Source organism: Anguilla rostrata, chromosome 15 (assembly GCF_018555375.3).
Source record: "Anguilla rostrata isolate EN2019 chromosome 15, ASM1855537v3, whole genome shotgun sequence".
Classification (NCBI taxonomy): domain Eukaryota; kingdom Metazoa; phylum Chordata; class Actinopteri; order Anguilliformes; family Anguillidae; genus Anguilla; species Anguilla rostrata.
In genome coordinates this window covers 5017934-5033256 of record NC_057947.1, presented here as the reverse complement: position 1 = coordinate 5033256, position 15323 = coordinate 5017934, and the positions used below count along the sequence as shown (strand labels likewise).

The window sequence follows — 15323 nt, the reverse complement described above, 5'->3', positions numbered from 1 at the left end:
CCGTTTAGTATTAGTCTCCAAGGGTATCTAGAAGTGGTGTCGAGCATAAGAATGAATTAGTTAAACGAACATGAGACCCTCAATTCTGCAGTCTCCACAGTAATACAGTGTTCCATAATGTCTGTTATTCCTAGCAAATCACCATGGCGATTGGTGATGTCATACCGGAGACAGGTGATGTCATACTCTACATTGAAGAAGCTGACCTTGTGACAGAAAGAGGACACTCTTCACCTCAGTGGGAAAGCGGGTGATCATTAATAAGACAGCGTGTATTATTCTAGCCCAGTATTGAAAAGGCTGCTGCGAATTAGAAAATTCTCCGCGGCGCAGATGCGTAATTCCACTCTACGGGGAACCCGCGGGTTTAAGGAGAACAGAGAGGGCTGGAGCCGCTGATTGGGTACCTCGCCGGCGCTGGGGATGACACTGACGCTGATCGTTTGCTCAGACAGGCCCGACTCGGAGTGGATCCGGTTCAGCCGGCTTCTCAGCTCCGCGTTCTGAGTCAAAGCCTGCCGCGCGGAGAAGGGACAGGAGAGGAAACCACGTCACGTTAAATAATGAACACACACACACACACACACACTCACACACTCACACAGATGCACAAATGCACACACAAGTACACACACACACACACACTCACACACTCACACAGATGCACAAATGCACACACATGCATGCACATGCACACACATACACGCACTTACGCACTCACACATGTACACACACACACACAAGCACACACACATGCTCACACAAGCGCACACACACACACATGCGTGACCCTGATTTGGACTAAGCGGTTAGAAAATGGACGGATGGATGGGATGATATTACAACCACGCTGATGTCACTGTACCTCAACCCCTTTTGCATTTTAAGGGAACTTGCTAATTGCCAGCTTTGTAATGGATCATTAACACCGAGACGTTGGCATGAACTGCTTTAAATGCAGCGTCTGCCTCACCATACTAATGTTACATTCATCTACATTGAAATGTTCTTTCTGTTAATGCATTTTATGACCGTTCACCAGCTAAGCAACAGGCTGGAGGAACATGTACATTTATTTTTTATGAGCCAGAAACAGTTTTTTTCCCCACAACAACTGGCAATGATCCCTCCCCTATTTTAACAAGGGCTACGAGTAAGCAGCTTTGCTACTTCATAGGTTTGCGCACTTTTCTACTTGTTAGGTTGTGGCTGCTAAGTTTGCATGCACTGCTCTGATTGTTTGAATCTGAATGATTATTGGTTTAATTCTAATGTATGTAATGTATGCAAATCTTAATTTTCAGTGTTGGCTAAGCAAGTAAATACTGCATTGTTTGCTATACACCCATGTTTGTTTTATCTACAAGTTCAATATGAAGTGAAAGTGTTTGTCCTTCATAACGAGATCAGATGATTCTTTTTCATTATTTAGACACAGGACAAACAGTAAGACACAGCCAGAATCTCACCATCAGCAATGGCAATACAAACCTCATTAATATTAAGAGAAGCGCTAAAATAAAGTACAAAGAAGGGCAACTAAAGTGGCTCCTGGTATTAAATGGAAGTTATGAGGAAAGAACCAATATACCTCTGCAGGCAGAGCAAAAGACTAAGGTGCAATTTCACAGAGGTTTAAAAAATATCAGTTCATACTTGCATATTCTGGTGAACTGTATTTTTGATTGCATTTCTTAGTAAAGCATTGTTTAGAACAGTGCTTCCCTAAACTTAACCGTTAGAGAGATCGTCTGAGGGGTAAGATGTGCTTCTCTCACCTGAGAGAGAGACCGTCTGAGGGGTAAGATGTGCGCGTCTCACCTGAGAGAGAGACCGTCTTAGCGCCAGGATGTGCGAGGCCTGGCCTGCTTGCTCCTGTTCGGACAGCAGCTGCGACAGCTTCTCCTTCTCTATAGCGACTGTGTTGAAGGCCGACTTGAGCAGAGAGTGAACTGCAGAGAATTAAGCAATAAAAACCCACAAATGGAAAAAAAACTTAATAAATTAAAACTTAATAAAAATATAACTTCACTTCTGAGAAACAAGTTAAGGGAACTCCAATAATGTTCAAGTGACTTACGAACAGTTCTGTAGATAGACATAAATATACATGCAGTAGTATGTACACTGGATGTAGATGTGCAGTGCAGTTCGTATGTACTTGGACAGAAACGGTACAATGACACACAGCTGGCCACGAAACACCTGAACAGCTGATTATCCAATTAGTTTTGGTCCCCTAATATGGGGAATTATGTACAGAAGGGCTGTAAGTCCTACATGGATCACCCAATATGGATATATACCCACAAATTAAAGCTATTAGTCTGCACTGTAACCTCAAGTTAATATTTTTTATTTCAAATCCAATGTGCTGGAGTACAGAGCCAAAAAAAATAAAAATAAAGAATTGTGTCACTGTTCAAACACTTTTGATCTGCACTGTATGCACAGTATCATCAGCTGCAGATTGAAAATACACCTGCTTACACTGCGTCTGGGCACAACAAACCCAAACTTGGCACGTAGCATAGATTTACCACAACTGTATCCTCTAAGCCATCCGTTGCATAAAGCACCATATACACTTACTATGGCATCTACCATTATTCTCGTTGTAGCTATCAGCTGTGACAAGATGGCTTGGTGTCTTCTCTGCTCTTTGCCTGAACCTGTACATCCGCTTGTGTCCGGATAAGAGCGTTGGCTGAACTCTTAAACGTAGTTTGCGCCGCTCGCGCTTCCTCTGAAAGCTGCAGGGGGCAGTCTCTACCTTTGTGAGCGATGACGCTGAACTCTTCCTGCAGCTTCATGTAGTCTGTAGCGCCCTCTAGGGAGTCCCCCAGACGCGCGACAGGGGTCTGGAAGTCCACCGCGTCCCCGCACAGATTCGGGTTGGATGAGTGTCTCCGTGGCGACAGGGTGGCGCTCAGAGGGACCTGGGGGGAGGAAGGGATGGGACGCCGTCAGTGACCCTGCATGCTGTTACCATGGACACAGGTTTCTGGGGAAGAGGCGGGGCTTAAATAACATTACAGGTTAATTTGCCTTCTGCCAAATCTAGCTGCAGCAAAAGGCGCATTCCAACACTGTTTCTCTGTACACCATCACCTGAGGTGTCCGACAGACTTGACTGGTGATGACACAAGGTGTGATCTACGAAGGGGTGTCGAACAGTAGAATTTTATTTTACTGGATCAACAAGAACTTCAATTATCTGAATAAAATTCCTGGCTTTCATACATCCATCCATTCCCTTCTCTTCAACTGAGAAATGTAAATGACTTCATCTCAAATAAATTAACATTGTCTCTTCAAAAAATTATTTGTCTTGTGTGCGTTCACGAATTGTATTTATGTGTATTTCGTTTGTACGGCACTTTGGTTCAGCAGTGGTTGTTTTAAATGTGGTTGGCTTAAACCTGTGAGTACAATTGTAAATCTACATCCAAACGCACTCACGAAGACAGATGTCTCTCTTTTAGACTACAAAAAAAGTCTACTTTGGAATGTGCCTTTTGCTGAATAAAATTCCACCGTGTTCTTTAAAAATCAAGTACAGTTTGAAGCTAGAATCATCCATTAAAATTCTCCCCCAAACAAACACACAAAAGTGAATCATGCCTCTGATTGAAGAAATAGAGAAAAGAAAGGAAGTGACATCACACAATCAAAATGGACTTCCGTGACAAAGAACACGGTGGAAACCAAAGAGGGGAGCCCATGCGGCAGATGTCCCAGCAGGTTAGCTCACATCTGTAGAGCGATCCTGTTTCTCTGCAGGTCTTCAGACCTTTTCAAATCCTGCCGTTCTTAAAACTGTATCAGTTCGTGCGAGGAAAAATTTCAGCTCGGAACGCAAAATCACAGATTCAGAATTATACATGTAACCATAATCAAACACCCAGAGAAGCAACGTTCAGCAAGAAGTATGATAAATGTCTGCTGCATTTTCTGAAGCATCACGTTTAACTTCAGCTGAAATTGCAAAGTATTCAAATAAAAACACAAATGATTGGATGAAGCCAGTATGACACTTCCACTTTTGGTGTTGACACCTGGGCGTGCATATTTTGCGAAAGAGGGAAGGACTTTTGATCATACTCCGTTCTTCCCAAAGAGTGAGCGAGAGAAGACAGGGGATTTGGGCAGGAAGGTTCTTACTTTAACACTTCTCAAGTGTTTGCATGAACAGAACACCTGTGGACAGGTATGAGAGTCAGACACTAAACTTACACACTCAGGCAATGAAAAGAAATATGCCAGCCGGTACATTAACCAACGATATCTATACATGACCAAAACACTACCGATCTACACATAACCAAATACCAATTATCTGCACATGATCGAAACACTACCAATATGCACCAAACAATACCAAATCTTGACATGATGAACTTACCACCAATTTGCACATGAGCAAAGCATTACCAGCCCGCATATGACAAAAACACTACCAATCTGCACATGACCAAATACTAATAATCTGCACATGAACAAAACATAACCAATCAGCACATGACCAAATACTAATAATCTGCATATGACCCTTGGAGTTACAAATATAAGTTATAGTCAATGTCCCACAGAGAACAACTGCTGACACAACCAGCTCAGAGCATTTTCATATAAAGCTTCATAAACATTGTCTACAGGGGGACCTTTGGAGCATAGCCACCTGCATTACTGTCGGAACTACCTCAGTTGTACATGTGCACATTTACGAGGACAATAAGCAATATAAAATATCACCATAACTGTCCTCTAAAGTCCAACTCCCACCCATTCCATTAGCAATGTGAACATGCATACCCCAGTGTGGCTGAAGTGAAATGTTAATGCAGGAGGCTTTATCATTTAAATGACAGTGCTCTAAAGCACCTGCTGCACACACAGGGTTTCCTTTGCTTTTCAGGGGATCTTACGCTGTTATGCTGCTGAGAGACACCTGTTCACCTGTTGTAAACGTTAAAATGTCAGAGGATTTCAGCTCTCTTTTATACTCCTTAGAGATTTTATTGGAATAATCTATTGCACCAATGAAGTCAGTGGAAGCCAGCCCTTCTTATCTGGCCTGCCCCTTAAAATCACCATAGAAACCACCTGCAACTACTGCAGTAATGCAAAAAAAAGAAAAAGAAATGTCATTTACTTTTTGCTGCTGGGGGGCCCATCCAGTAGGTGTGATTCGGGTGCGTAGATACACTCTATGGTTTTCTATCCGTTAAAGGACTGTTCTAGGGTAGGGATATGCTCTATGGTCTGGTATCTGTTAAGGCTCTGTTCTTGTGCATGGATGAGCCCCACAGTCTGGTATCTGTTAAAAAACTGCCCTAGTGCTTGGATACGCTCTATGGTATAGTAACATCCAGTAGTAACATTTGCTTATATTTACCTCAAAATGCTATTGCTCTTTATATATTTGTCACAAACACAGTTTTGTGAGGTTAATGATCAGCAAAATGAACTGGCTGAACTGCGTTAGTGAAGTAAAAGGTTACATCTGCATTTACTGGCGTCTCAGACAATGTGACACATAGAATGAGAGGGAAGTCTGTACCTGAAGGTGCATTTTTGCGTCTTTGCTGACACTTTTTGTTCTCCATCTTCTGCTCATGCGCTTGTCTTTCTTTGACATGTCTACACAATTAGCCTACGTCACACACACATGGACCAAAATATATGAGAGGTGGTTAACAAGCACAAGCAAAAGCGCTCATCTCTACAGTTAGTATTAAAACAAGCAGCAGTGGAATACTGTCAACAAGATGTTAAAGCAGTGTTAGCATTAGCGACGCAGCGTTAGCACTGTGCAAACTGGGGTCCTCTGGACTGGAGTCAGCATGCACTGTGTCGGCCTTGCGATCCCGTGTTAATGAAATGCCGTTCAAATTCATCAATGGAGTTTCTGTTAATGTCAATTTCATAAAACCTCACTTGTTCAACAAAAACGTGTTTAAAAGATGCATAAAGACACCAAACGCCAAAACAGAAATGAGAAATCTTGCCCCCATGTACTTGAGCAGGGCACTGGTGGACAGCTCTGTGTTTCGGAGTTCTAGAAGTTCTCTCATAATCTGACTACGTTTCTGCATTATTATGTATCTACAACTATGTAGTGCTATGTCAAATTTGTGCAAGTCGCTCTGAATAATGCATATATAATAATAACAACGTAATGCAATAGCAGAGTGTTGGGGAAAATTCTATTCTCAGTTCAGTCATGTATTGAAAATGCCCCTGCATGTTATCCACTGTGTGTTACCTGCATGTCTGCAAAGTTGGGGGCAGACTGTGTCCTCTGCATGATCTCCAGGCTCTGCAGCAGCTGGTTCAGCTCGGTCAGGTTGGACTGGCAGCGTGTGAGTTCTGCAGAAATAAACTGGGTATCATTTCCCTGTATTAGCAGTATGCTCTACCCTGGTCCTGGAGTAACCCTGAGTATGCTTCAGAACCCCTATGTTTAATGGAGTCCCCCTGAGTATGCTTCTGTGCCCCTCAGTGTGCTGGAGCACTCCTGAGTATGCTTCTGTACCCCTGAGTATGCTGGAGTAGCCCTGAGTATGCTGAAATACTCCTGAGCATGCTTCTGTACCCCTATGTGTATTGTAGTCCCCCTGAGACTGCTGGAATACACTGCAAATGCAGTTTTTTGTTAAAAAAATAATTGCAGTCAAGAGCTGTTCATTGATTGTAATTAGAACCTTTTAGAGTGTAATGATGGCCTCCCATGCAGTGGCTGGCAGACTTCTGAGAGAGATCAGCTCTGTGATAGCGTAGAGGAGAGGGGTTGAGATCGGAGTGGCGTTGCCATGGCGACTCACCTTCCGCACACCTGTCCATCTCCTGGGACTCCAGCAGCCAGGTGGCCACCTTCCGCTGCCCGCTGCTGTAGGAAGCGGGCAGACTGGCACCGGGCCGGAAGGTCTGTCTGGGCAGGCTGCTGGGCACAGTCTGCAGGGTGGGTACAGACAGGTCCGTAAACCCTTACCCAACACACTGCAATACACTGCTAACCTTTACCCAACACACTGCAATATACCGCTAACCTTTACCCAACACACTGCAATATACCGCTAACCTTTACCCAACACACCGCAATATACCGCTAACCTTTACCCAACACACTGCAATACACCGCTAACCTTTACCCAACACATCGCAATATACCGCTAACCCCTTACCCAACTCACCGCAATACACCGCTAACCTATACCCAACACACCCCAATATACTGCTAACCCATACCCAACACACAGCAATATAATGCTAACCCTTACCCAACACACTGCAATACACCGCTAAACTAGCACAGGGTATTATTTTTATCCTGCTCTGTGTGTCTGTTTTACCAGTATATGTATTTCTGCCTTTTCCTTGACTATAATAAGTCTGATAGTGCATATTGAGGGCATGCTACCTGAGGCCCTGTGACGGCGGTGCTGGGGGGCGGTGGCTGGGGGGGCTCCGCGCTGGCCGGGGGGGGGAACGCTCGGAGCGTGGCGTCCCGGGGAGACCGCACGATCTCGTTCTGACGATAAAGCCGATGATGTCGCAGCTTGCACACCCAGGCGTCAAAGACCTCCTGAGACTTCACCTGCAGGGGGCGACAAAACTCTGAGGGTGCAGGCGGGATCACCCTCACCCTCTCTCTCTCTCTCTCTCTCTCTGTCTCCCAACCTGGCCCCCTCCTCTCTCCCCTAAAACACCTGCACACTCGTTACCTTCAGGTGATAGATGTGCTCCTCGGTGTCCAGGTCGATCCGACGGGTCCGCTTCTTTATGGACATCACTGACAGGCCCACGTCGATGCTGCCGTGCATCTTCCCCCTCTGAATCTGCAGCGAGGTCAATGAGACTTAGCACAAATCAGGGCCTTGCATCACGGAGCAGGACAACTGGGTTAGCTGGACAACTGCACCGAGTTACACTCGGAACCCTCCCGAATATGGAACGCGGACTGGAGTGAAAAGAGCCGTTCCGGGTTTTACTTGGCGCCGTTTTCCAGCTAACTCGGTTGCCCTGCTTCGCGAAATACCCCCCTGAACAGCAGCTATCTGAGATGAACCAATTCTGGGTGAACGGGCACATACCCATCTATATGGAAATACGGAACGGGGAGATCAGAATTGGAGATGTGAATTATCATACAGCATAAATATACAATAATGCAACGCCAATGGAAGTGGTGAGATGAATATACAGTCACTAGCATTGCCATGGTGCAACCTACACTACATGGCCAAAAGTATGTGGACATCCAACATCTCATCCGAAATTATGGAGTCTGTCCATCCTTTGCTGCTATAGCAACCTCCACTCTTCTGGGAAGGCTTTATACTAGATGTTGGAGCATTGCTGCAGGGATTTGTTTCCATTCAGCCAAAAGAGCATTAGTGAGGTCGGGCAAAGGTGTTGGGGCACTGTCATGCTTGAAACATAAATAGCCTTCCTAAAACTGTTGGGGAAGCACAGAACCATCTAGAATGTGATTATATGCTGTAGCATTAAGATTTCCCTTCACCGGAACAAAGGGGTCTAGTCAAAACCATGAAAATCAGCCCGTGACCAAGGGGTGTCCAGATACTTTTGGTGATAGAGCGTATGTAGATCTATTGTTTACGGTACTGGCACAAATGCAGAAAAGACAGGAGTGGATATTACCTGATATAAGCAAGAATTAAAAAGTTTTTTAGGGTTCAGTGGAGCTGCCTGATTATGTAAAGGTTAAATGAAAGTAAAGCTGGCTGACGTAACGCTAGGTAAACGGAATAAAGGGGAAACAGTCAGCACTGCCCTTCCTGTTGGCTAGCTCCCCAGCCGGGGGATGCTGCTCTCTGAAAGCATAATTAAACATAATCACTGCAGTAAAATGACAAAAAACTGTTTAAAAGACCTGATTGTGAAATTGTACTGTCAAGCGCATTCAGAAGTACCCTTGAGTTTTAAAAGAGTCCCCTTGAGCAGCTGCCATTATGCAAACTCCATATTTCCCTCATTCTGAGCCTCAGACATGACTTCAGGAAGACCAGAGAGAGAGAGAGAGAGAGAGAGAGAGAGGGAGGGAGAGAGAGAGAGAGAGAGACAGAGAGAGAGAGAGAGAGAGAGAGAGAGAGATGTGCTCTATGGACAGAAACATGTCCGTTTTGTAAGTCGCGGGTATATTTCCTGTCATATGTAAGTTCTTGTTATGTGCTGAAATCATGGCGCCCTCCGCCTCGAACGCTGTCCCGCTGAAGCCTGCTTTTGTCACGTCTCCCCACGGCCGAGGCCGCCATTACTCACGTCGACGGGAGACTTGGAGTACTTCAGAATCCCATTATCCAGAACGAAAAAGCGCTGCGGAAAAAAGGAGGGACGTATCTGGTGAGACTTACCAGACGGGAGCAGGGAGAGAAATGCTTAGCTGTGACACTGACTCGCCGTTTGGCATAAAAACTGCACTTCCATCTGCTTTTTAAAACCGCTCAGCGAAATTCTGTTTCATTACAGTGAGAAATGGTTAAAACCCCTGTGGATTGTGCAATTTCTAGATAATTCCTGTCCACTAACATTATAATTTAGGTCACAAAAATGATTTACATCACGATTTTAAAAAGCGTGGACGTTAGTGTTTTTAAAAACTTGTGTGAGCAGCCCACCTTGTGCCAGCCTTTGAGCGGCCATTTTCTCTTCTTCAGCATGAAGCCCTCGTTTTTGTCCGGCCTCTGGATGCTGGTCTGCCCAATTTTCAGCCCCTCGATGATTTCCCAGCTGTCTACCTCCTGCAGGGGGGGAACCGGTAAACGCAGTAAAGCTCAGAGATGGGTGTATATGTGCTGCCCAGCCTCGGCCGAACAGAGCGGCCACAACCATAGATGAACACGGTCAGACAGGCGGGAATGACCAGGGGAGGTGTGTCCCCCCCCCACCCCCCTTAACACTGTCCACCAAAACAGAGCACAAACCTACTTTTAAAACCTCTAGCCCCCTCTAATCAAGACCCACAAGATGACCAATCTGAGATACAGTACAGAGCTAGTGTACAACAGAGCTCTCTTTCTCATTCACGTTACTATGTGAGAGAGATACAGGCATTAGGGTCATCTTTCGCACAGGGTTCGGACGGAAACATCCCAACGTGCACACTCGACGTCATCGGCGAAAAAAAACAAACACCGATACCCCACTCTAGGAACGGGCCAAGAAGGAGACAAACACCGAAAAAACGCACATCCTGACAATGCCCTGAACCAGAGCCTAGACGTACACCACCTTGGACGGAGGATGGATCGCTTATTCATAAGGCCAGCGAGGCAGAGATTACACAGGCGCGAGCTATCACTCAAGCCGTTATTGATAAATCCGCGACATGTGACCGCCCGGGCTTCCAGCAGTGCTTATCATACAATAAAGGCAACGGCGCGGCTCGCTTAAGGAGTCGATGCAGCGGCGTCGAGGGAGCGATGAATAACAACGCGGTCCGAGACAGTAACAGAGACAGAAACAAGCCGACGCCGCACTAAGTAAAAATAAACCTCGCGTTGCAACAATGAAGTCAATTTATTGCTTTCTCCAACAGCGATAATTATAATGAAAACATCATAAAAGCACGAATGGGTTTTGGTTCGCATCTCATTGGCGCGGCCGTCACTCGATCTCGAAGATCCCCAAGAAACGTGACCTCTTGCACGTCACACCTTCAGATCTGCATAATTTTCCACAGCGTGAAAACCGCAATCAGTCAGAGAATATTATTTACACAATATGATAATCAACACTTAATTACACCAGGGGTCCTGGAGGGCTGGTGCGCTATCACTGTTTCCTACTTTGTGTTCTGCACAGGCGTCGGGCACGTGCTGTGAATTTTTTTTTAGGAAAATCAGTCAAACGCCTGTTTTAATTTGCTGCTCTCTCAATCAAGCAGCAGTTCCTTTTTTTTAGTATGTTTCTACGGCTGTTTAAGCTTTATTGTGCGGGAGAAACAAGAAGAACGGGGAGCGAGAGCGACGGAGAGACACGGGGCAAAGGTCGCGCGGCCGGAATCGAGCAGCCGATGTCGCGGCTCGTAACGAGCATGTGGTCGCTGCTCCACGGGCTATGCCAAGAGACTCCCCTTAAGTAGCAGTTCTAACCACTGAACCGTTCATTGGTTCTAACTAACCTTCACCGTGATCTGCACTGGCTGGTTGTGGTTCCGCTTTCACTGTCCCAAACCTACCTTTATGCCATTACGTATTTTATAGTGCTTCAAAATGAACAACGATGCTACCGCCTAATCAGATGTTCCAAGCTGATTCCACAGCCGGAGATCCTGGATAACGACGGGGCCGTGAGCTCATTGCCCATTGGTTCTGACCCTCCACAGGCTGAACAGTCTCCTCCTCCTGCTGTTTACCTCCTCTTCTCACCTCCTCACAGCATAGTATTCCCCTCCATGAGAAGGGGCTGCCATGGTTACCGCGGCACCACGCCTGTGCAGCTGCTCCTCGCTAGCGTGCTAACGTGCTAACGCGAGGCGTGCTTTTCAGACCGTTCCCTCGGTCTCATTAATCATTCAAGCACCGCCTGATGTCACGGCTTCCCCTGGAGTGCTCTATTTCTCTCGGGCCGCTGCTCTAGAGGCCACACGCAGAGCGTGGACCGCTGGCTAATTAAAAAATAAGGCCTTACATGGCAGTCCAAGGCTCATGCACTCCCCATTCTGAACTTCCATTTCAAAAACAATTAAAACATCAAAAACCAAACAACAATAAAAACCAACAACAACCTCTGGTAAAATAAGGCAACACAACATAGACAATGTGGGGCCCTGGGTCTGACTTTAAATGATTATGCGCATAGAAAACATGAGGGAGCTTGTAGTGAGAGAGACATGCATCACAAGACAGTCACTGAGACGTCACAGTTATATATGGCAGTTATATATGTCACATAATAACAACCTTTATGGCTGCTGAAGTACATTCAGCCAAGTTTACCCTCCAGTCAGTGCAGTGAAGCTGTGTCACATGACAACTTCATAAATGCAGACAGGTCTGGTGAAGTACACCTACACTAGCCAAGCATTTCTGTTTTCTGAGCTTTCTACTGATTTTTTCTTCAGAAATATCTGAAAGTATGAATAATTTGCAATATTTAATCATTTGCATGCTTATCCATATATTGTGAAGTGTTGCAATATCTTATAAATACGCAATAAAACATTTAATTTCAATATAGAAAGTACAAATACTGCCATGTGTTTCTTCTGTCCATGAACTCAGCCACCTGACTTCACTAATTAGTTCTACCCCCCTGGCTGAGTTCACCTGGATTTTCTAATTAGCACAATTCTTCAGCCAGGAGGTAGAGGAACTGCACTAATGAGCAAATCCAGGTGACAGGAACTAAATACTGGGGAATTACTTTTACTTTCTGAACCAGTATTTTCCACCACTGATATTTAATTTCCAAGTCCTAGGGTCCATAAATATGACGCCTTAAAGATCTCAGTCCCCAGCTGGGAGCTTTAGGCAGAGCGCCACCTGCTGGCGATGCCTCCGGCGGCAGGGTTCAGCATCCCGCGGGACCTCTGCTCACCGGCCGGACGTCCCGCTGGGAGGAGGAGGAGGAGGCCCTCCTGTGGGAGGGCGTGGCGCTCCGCTCCTCAGCGCTGAGGCCGCGGCCCTGGAGGCCCCTCTGGTGGGCGTGCGCCATCGGCTTCCCGTCGGGACCGTCAGCGGCTCCGGGCCCCGGGGACGAGAAGCATTACCCGCTCCGCGGCGCTCACCTGCTCACCTGCAACACACGGGCACAGGAGGTGACATCAGACTTAACTTCCTGTTTCTATGTGACCTGCGCCGGGTTGCCTGGTTCATCCCACACATGAAGGACTTGTAGCAGTTAGCACTGAATCTAAACTGGCAGTCATACTGGACCCATTTTAATAACAGAGCACCCCAATATGAACCTTTAGATTATTTTAGATTCTCTCCTAAAGTAATCCTCCAAGTAGTTCCAGCTGCCCCAATGTGGAAACTAGCCATTCGTTTTCAGGAAGCTGGCAGTGAAATCTTGTTCTGTCATCACCTTACTGCATGCTGGTGAAGAGGCCTTAAATTAGCATAGGCTAGTCTGGCAGTGACGCTGCTTTCCATAAACCCCTTTAATCCCTCCGTCTGACATTGATATCACATGACGAGCTCACGGTCTGCCATCATTAACGTCAAGCTCTTATCTCCCAGGAAAGACACAGGAGTCCCAATTAACATTTCGCAGGCTACAGATTCCAAACATGCTCTGGCTAAAGCTTGGTTGTTTGCAGCCATCAATCCTTGCAGATGAACATTAGAACATTATTGTGCTTTATCAGAACTGCACTTTCTGAAACAAAACTACAGTAATTTTCATTTCTGCTCAGACCAGTTCCACCCCCTGGGGGCCAGATTTCAGAATTTATTTATTATAATCCCAGAGGGAAAGTGATGTGCAGCATTGAGATCAAATACAGTACAAAAACATAAAAGAATCAACAGACAGTATAATATAAAACACACAGGAAAAAAACACACACACACACCTGTACCTCATATAAATAACTTAGTGCATGCCTACCAGGGTTTCCTCATTACAATTTTGGGGAAGCACAATGTTGCACTTTTGTCTCCTGGTATTTGGGTATCTAACTTCATTTTACTGAAGTTCGCCAATGGAAACTCATGAGATTGGACCCCCATACCCCCCTATAATATACTTCCAGGTGTGTGTGATGTCTTTCATTTCATAGACATCACACACACATAAAATTATAGAATTTAGACCAGTGGTGCCCAATCAGGGCCGAGAGTATGCAGGTTTTCATTCCAACCAATCACTTCACCTGCTGATTTCACTAATTAGTTCCCTCCTCTCTGGTTTACAGAGTGCTCATTGGTGAAATCAGCAGGTGTAGCGATTGGTTGGAATGAAAACCTGCATACTGTCTCCGTGGCACATGACTGGGCACCTCTGATTTGGACTGAGCGGTGAGCTGCTGACTGAGGTGGCTGAACAGGCTGAGCTGAGTCAGAAGGTGATTTTCCCCATAACAGGATGCATCTGCCCAAAGGCTTCCCTCTGCATATGCAGCATAAAACACACACAAAACACACGTCTGTGCGTAACCTTAATGATACTGTACTGAGAGCAACTCTGACAACACTGTATTGAGTGTAACTCTAACAACACTGTACTGAGAGTAACTCTAACAACACTGTACTGAGTGTAACCTTAATGATACTGTACTGAGAGTAACTCTAACAACACTGTACAGGGGCGACATAGCTCAGGAGGTAAGACCGATTGTCTGGCAGTTGGAGGGTTGCCAGTTCAAACCCCGCCCTGGGCATGTCGAAGTGTCCTTGAGCAAGACACCTAACCCCTAACTGCTCTGGCGAATGAGAGGCATCAATTGTAAAGCGCTTTGGATAAAAGCGCTATATAAATGCAGTCCATTTACCATTTACCATGTACTGAGTGTAACTCTAACAACACTGTACTGAGAGTAACTCTAACAACACTGTACTGAGTGTAACCTTAATGATACTGTACTGAGAGTAACTCTGACAACACTGTACTGAGTGTAACTCTAACAACACTGTACTGAGAGTAACTCTAACAACACTGTACTGAGTGTAACCTTAATGATACTGTACTGAGTGTAACTCTAACAACACTGTACTGAGTGTAACCTTAATGATACTGTGCTGAGTGTAACTCTAACAACACTGTACTGAGTGTAACCCTAACAACACTGTACTGAGAGTAACTCTAACAACACTGTACTGAGTGTAACCTTAATGATATCGTAATGAGAGTAACTCTAACAACACTGTACTGAGTGTAACCTTAATGATACTGTACTGAGAGTAACTCTAACAACACTGTACTGAGTGTAACCTTAATGATACTGTACTGAGAGTAACTCTAACAACACTGTACTGAGTGTAACTCTAACAACACTGTACTGAGAGTAACTCTAACAACACTGTACTGAGTGTAACCTTAATGATACTGTACTGAGAGTAACTCTAACAACACTGTACTGAGTGTAACTCTAACAACACTGTACTGAGAGTAACTCTAACAACACTGTACTGAGTGTAACCTTAATGATACTGTACTGAGAGTAACTCTAACAACACTGTACTGAGAGTAACTCTAACAACACTGTACTGAGTGTAACCTTAATGATACTGTACTGAGTGTAACCCTAACAACACTGTACTGAGTGTGACCTTAATGATACTGTACTGAGTGTAACCCTAACAACAATGCGCACACATGAATTCATAATTTAACCCGTTCTCTACCAGACC

General features: G+C 45.3%; 1 protein-coding gene across 8 annotated transcripts in view; it reads right to left on the bottom strand.

Annotated features, from left to right (window-relative positions):
- The window catches only part of LOC135241338 (oxysterol-binding protein-related protein 6-like), a 109645-nt gene that overhangs the window by 17434 nt on the left and 76888 nt on the right, over positions 1-15323 (bottom strand). For 3 of the 8 annotated variants that reach the window (XR_010325974.1, XM_064311606.1, XM_064311608.1), the window contains exons 2-13: positions 12568-12765; positions 9645-9767; positions 9289-9342; positions 7728-7841; positions 7424-7600; positions 6828-6957; positions 6269-6372; positions 5564-5656; positions 4165-4200; positions 2774-2939; positions 1822-1952; positions 408-515 (exon numbers count right to left, since the gene is read on the bottom strand). Coding sequence is in view for 7 of the 8 variants with exons in the window: in XM_064311606.1 (XP_064167676.1) it covers positions 408-515; positions 1822-1952; positions 2774-2939; positions 4165-4200; positions 5564-5656; positions 6269-6372; positions 6828-6957; positions 7424-7600; positions 7728-7841; positions 9289-9342; positions 9645-9767; positions 12568-12684 (1353 nt within the window). In the remaining variant the exon portion in view is untranslated. Of the gene's footprint in view, positions 1-407; positions 516-1821; positions 1953-2773; positions 2940-4164; positions 4201-5563; positions 5657-6268; positions 6373-6827; positions 6958-7423; positions 7601-7727; positions 7862-9288; positions 9343-9644; positions 9768-12567; positions 12766-15323 lie in introns of all 8 variants that reach the window. The other 5 variants (XM_064311607.1, XM_064311609.1, XM_064311610.1 and 2 more) reach the window with 3 other exon arrangements.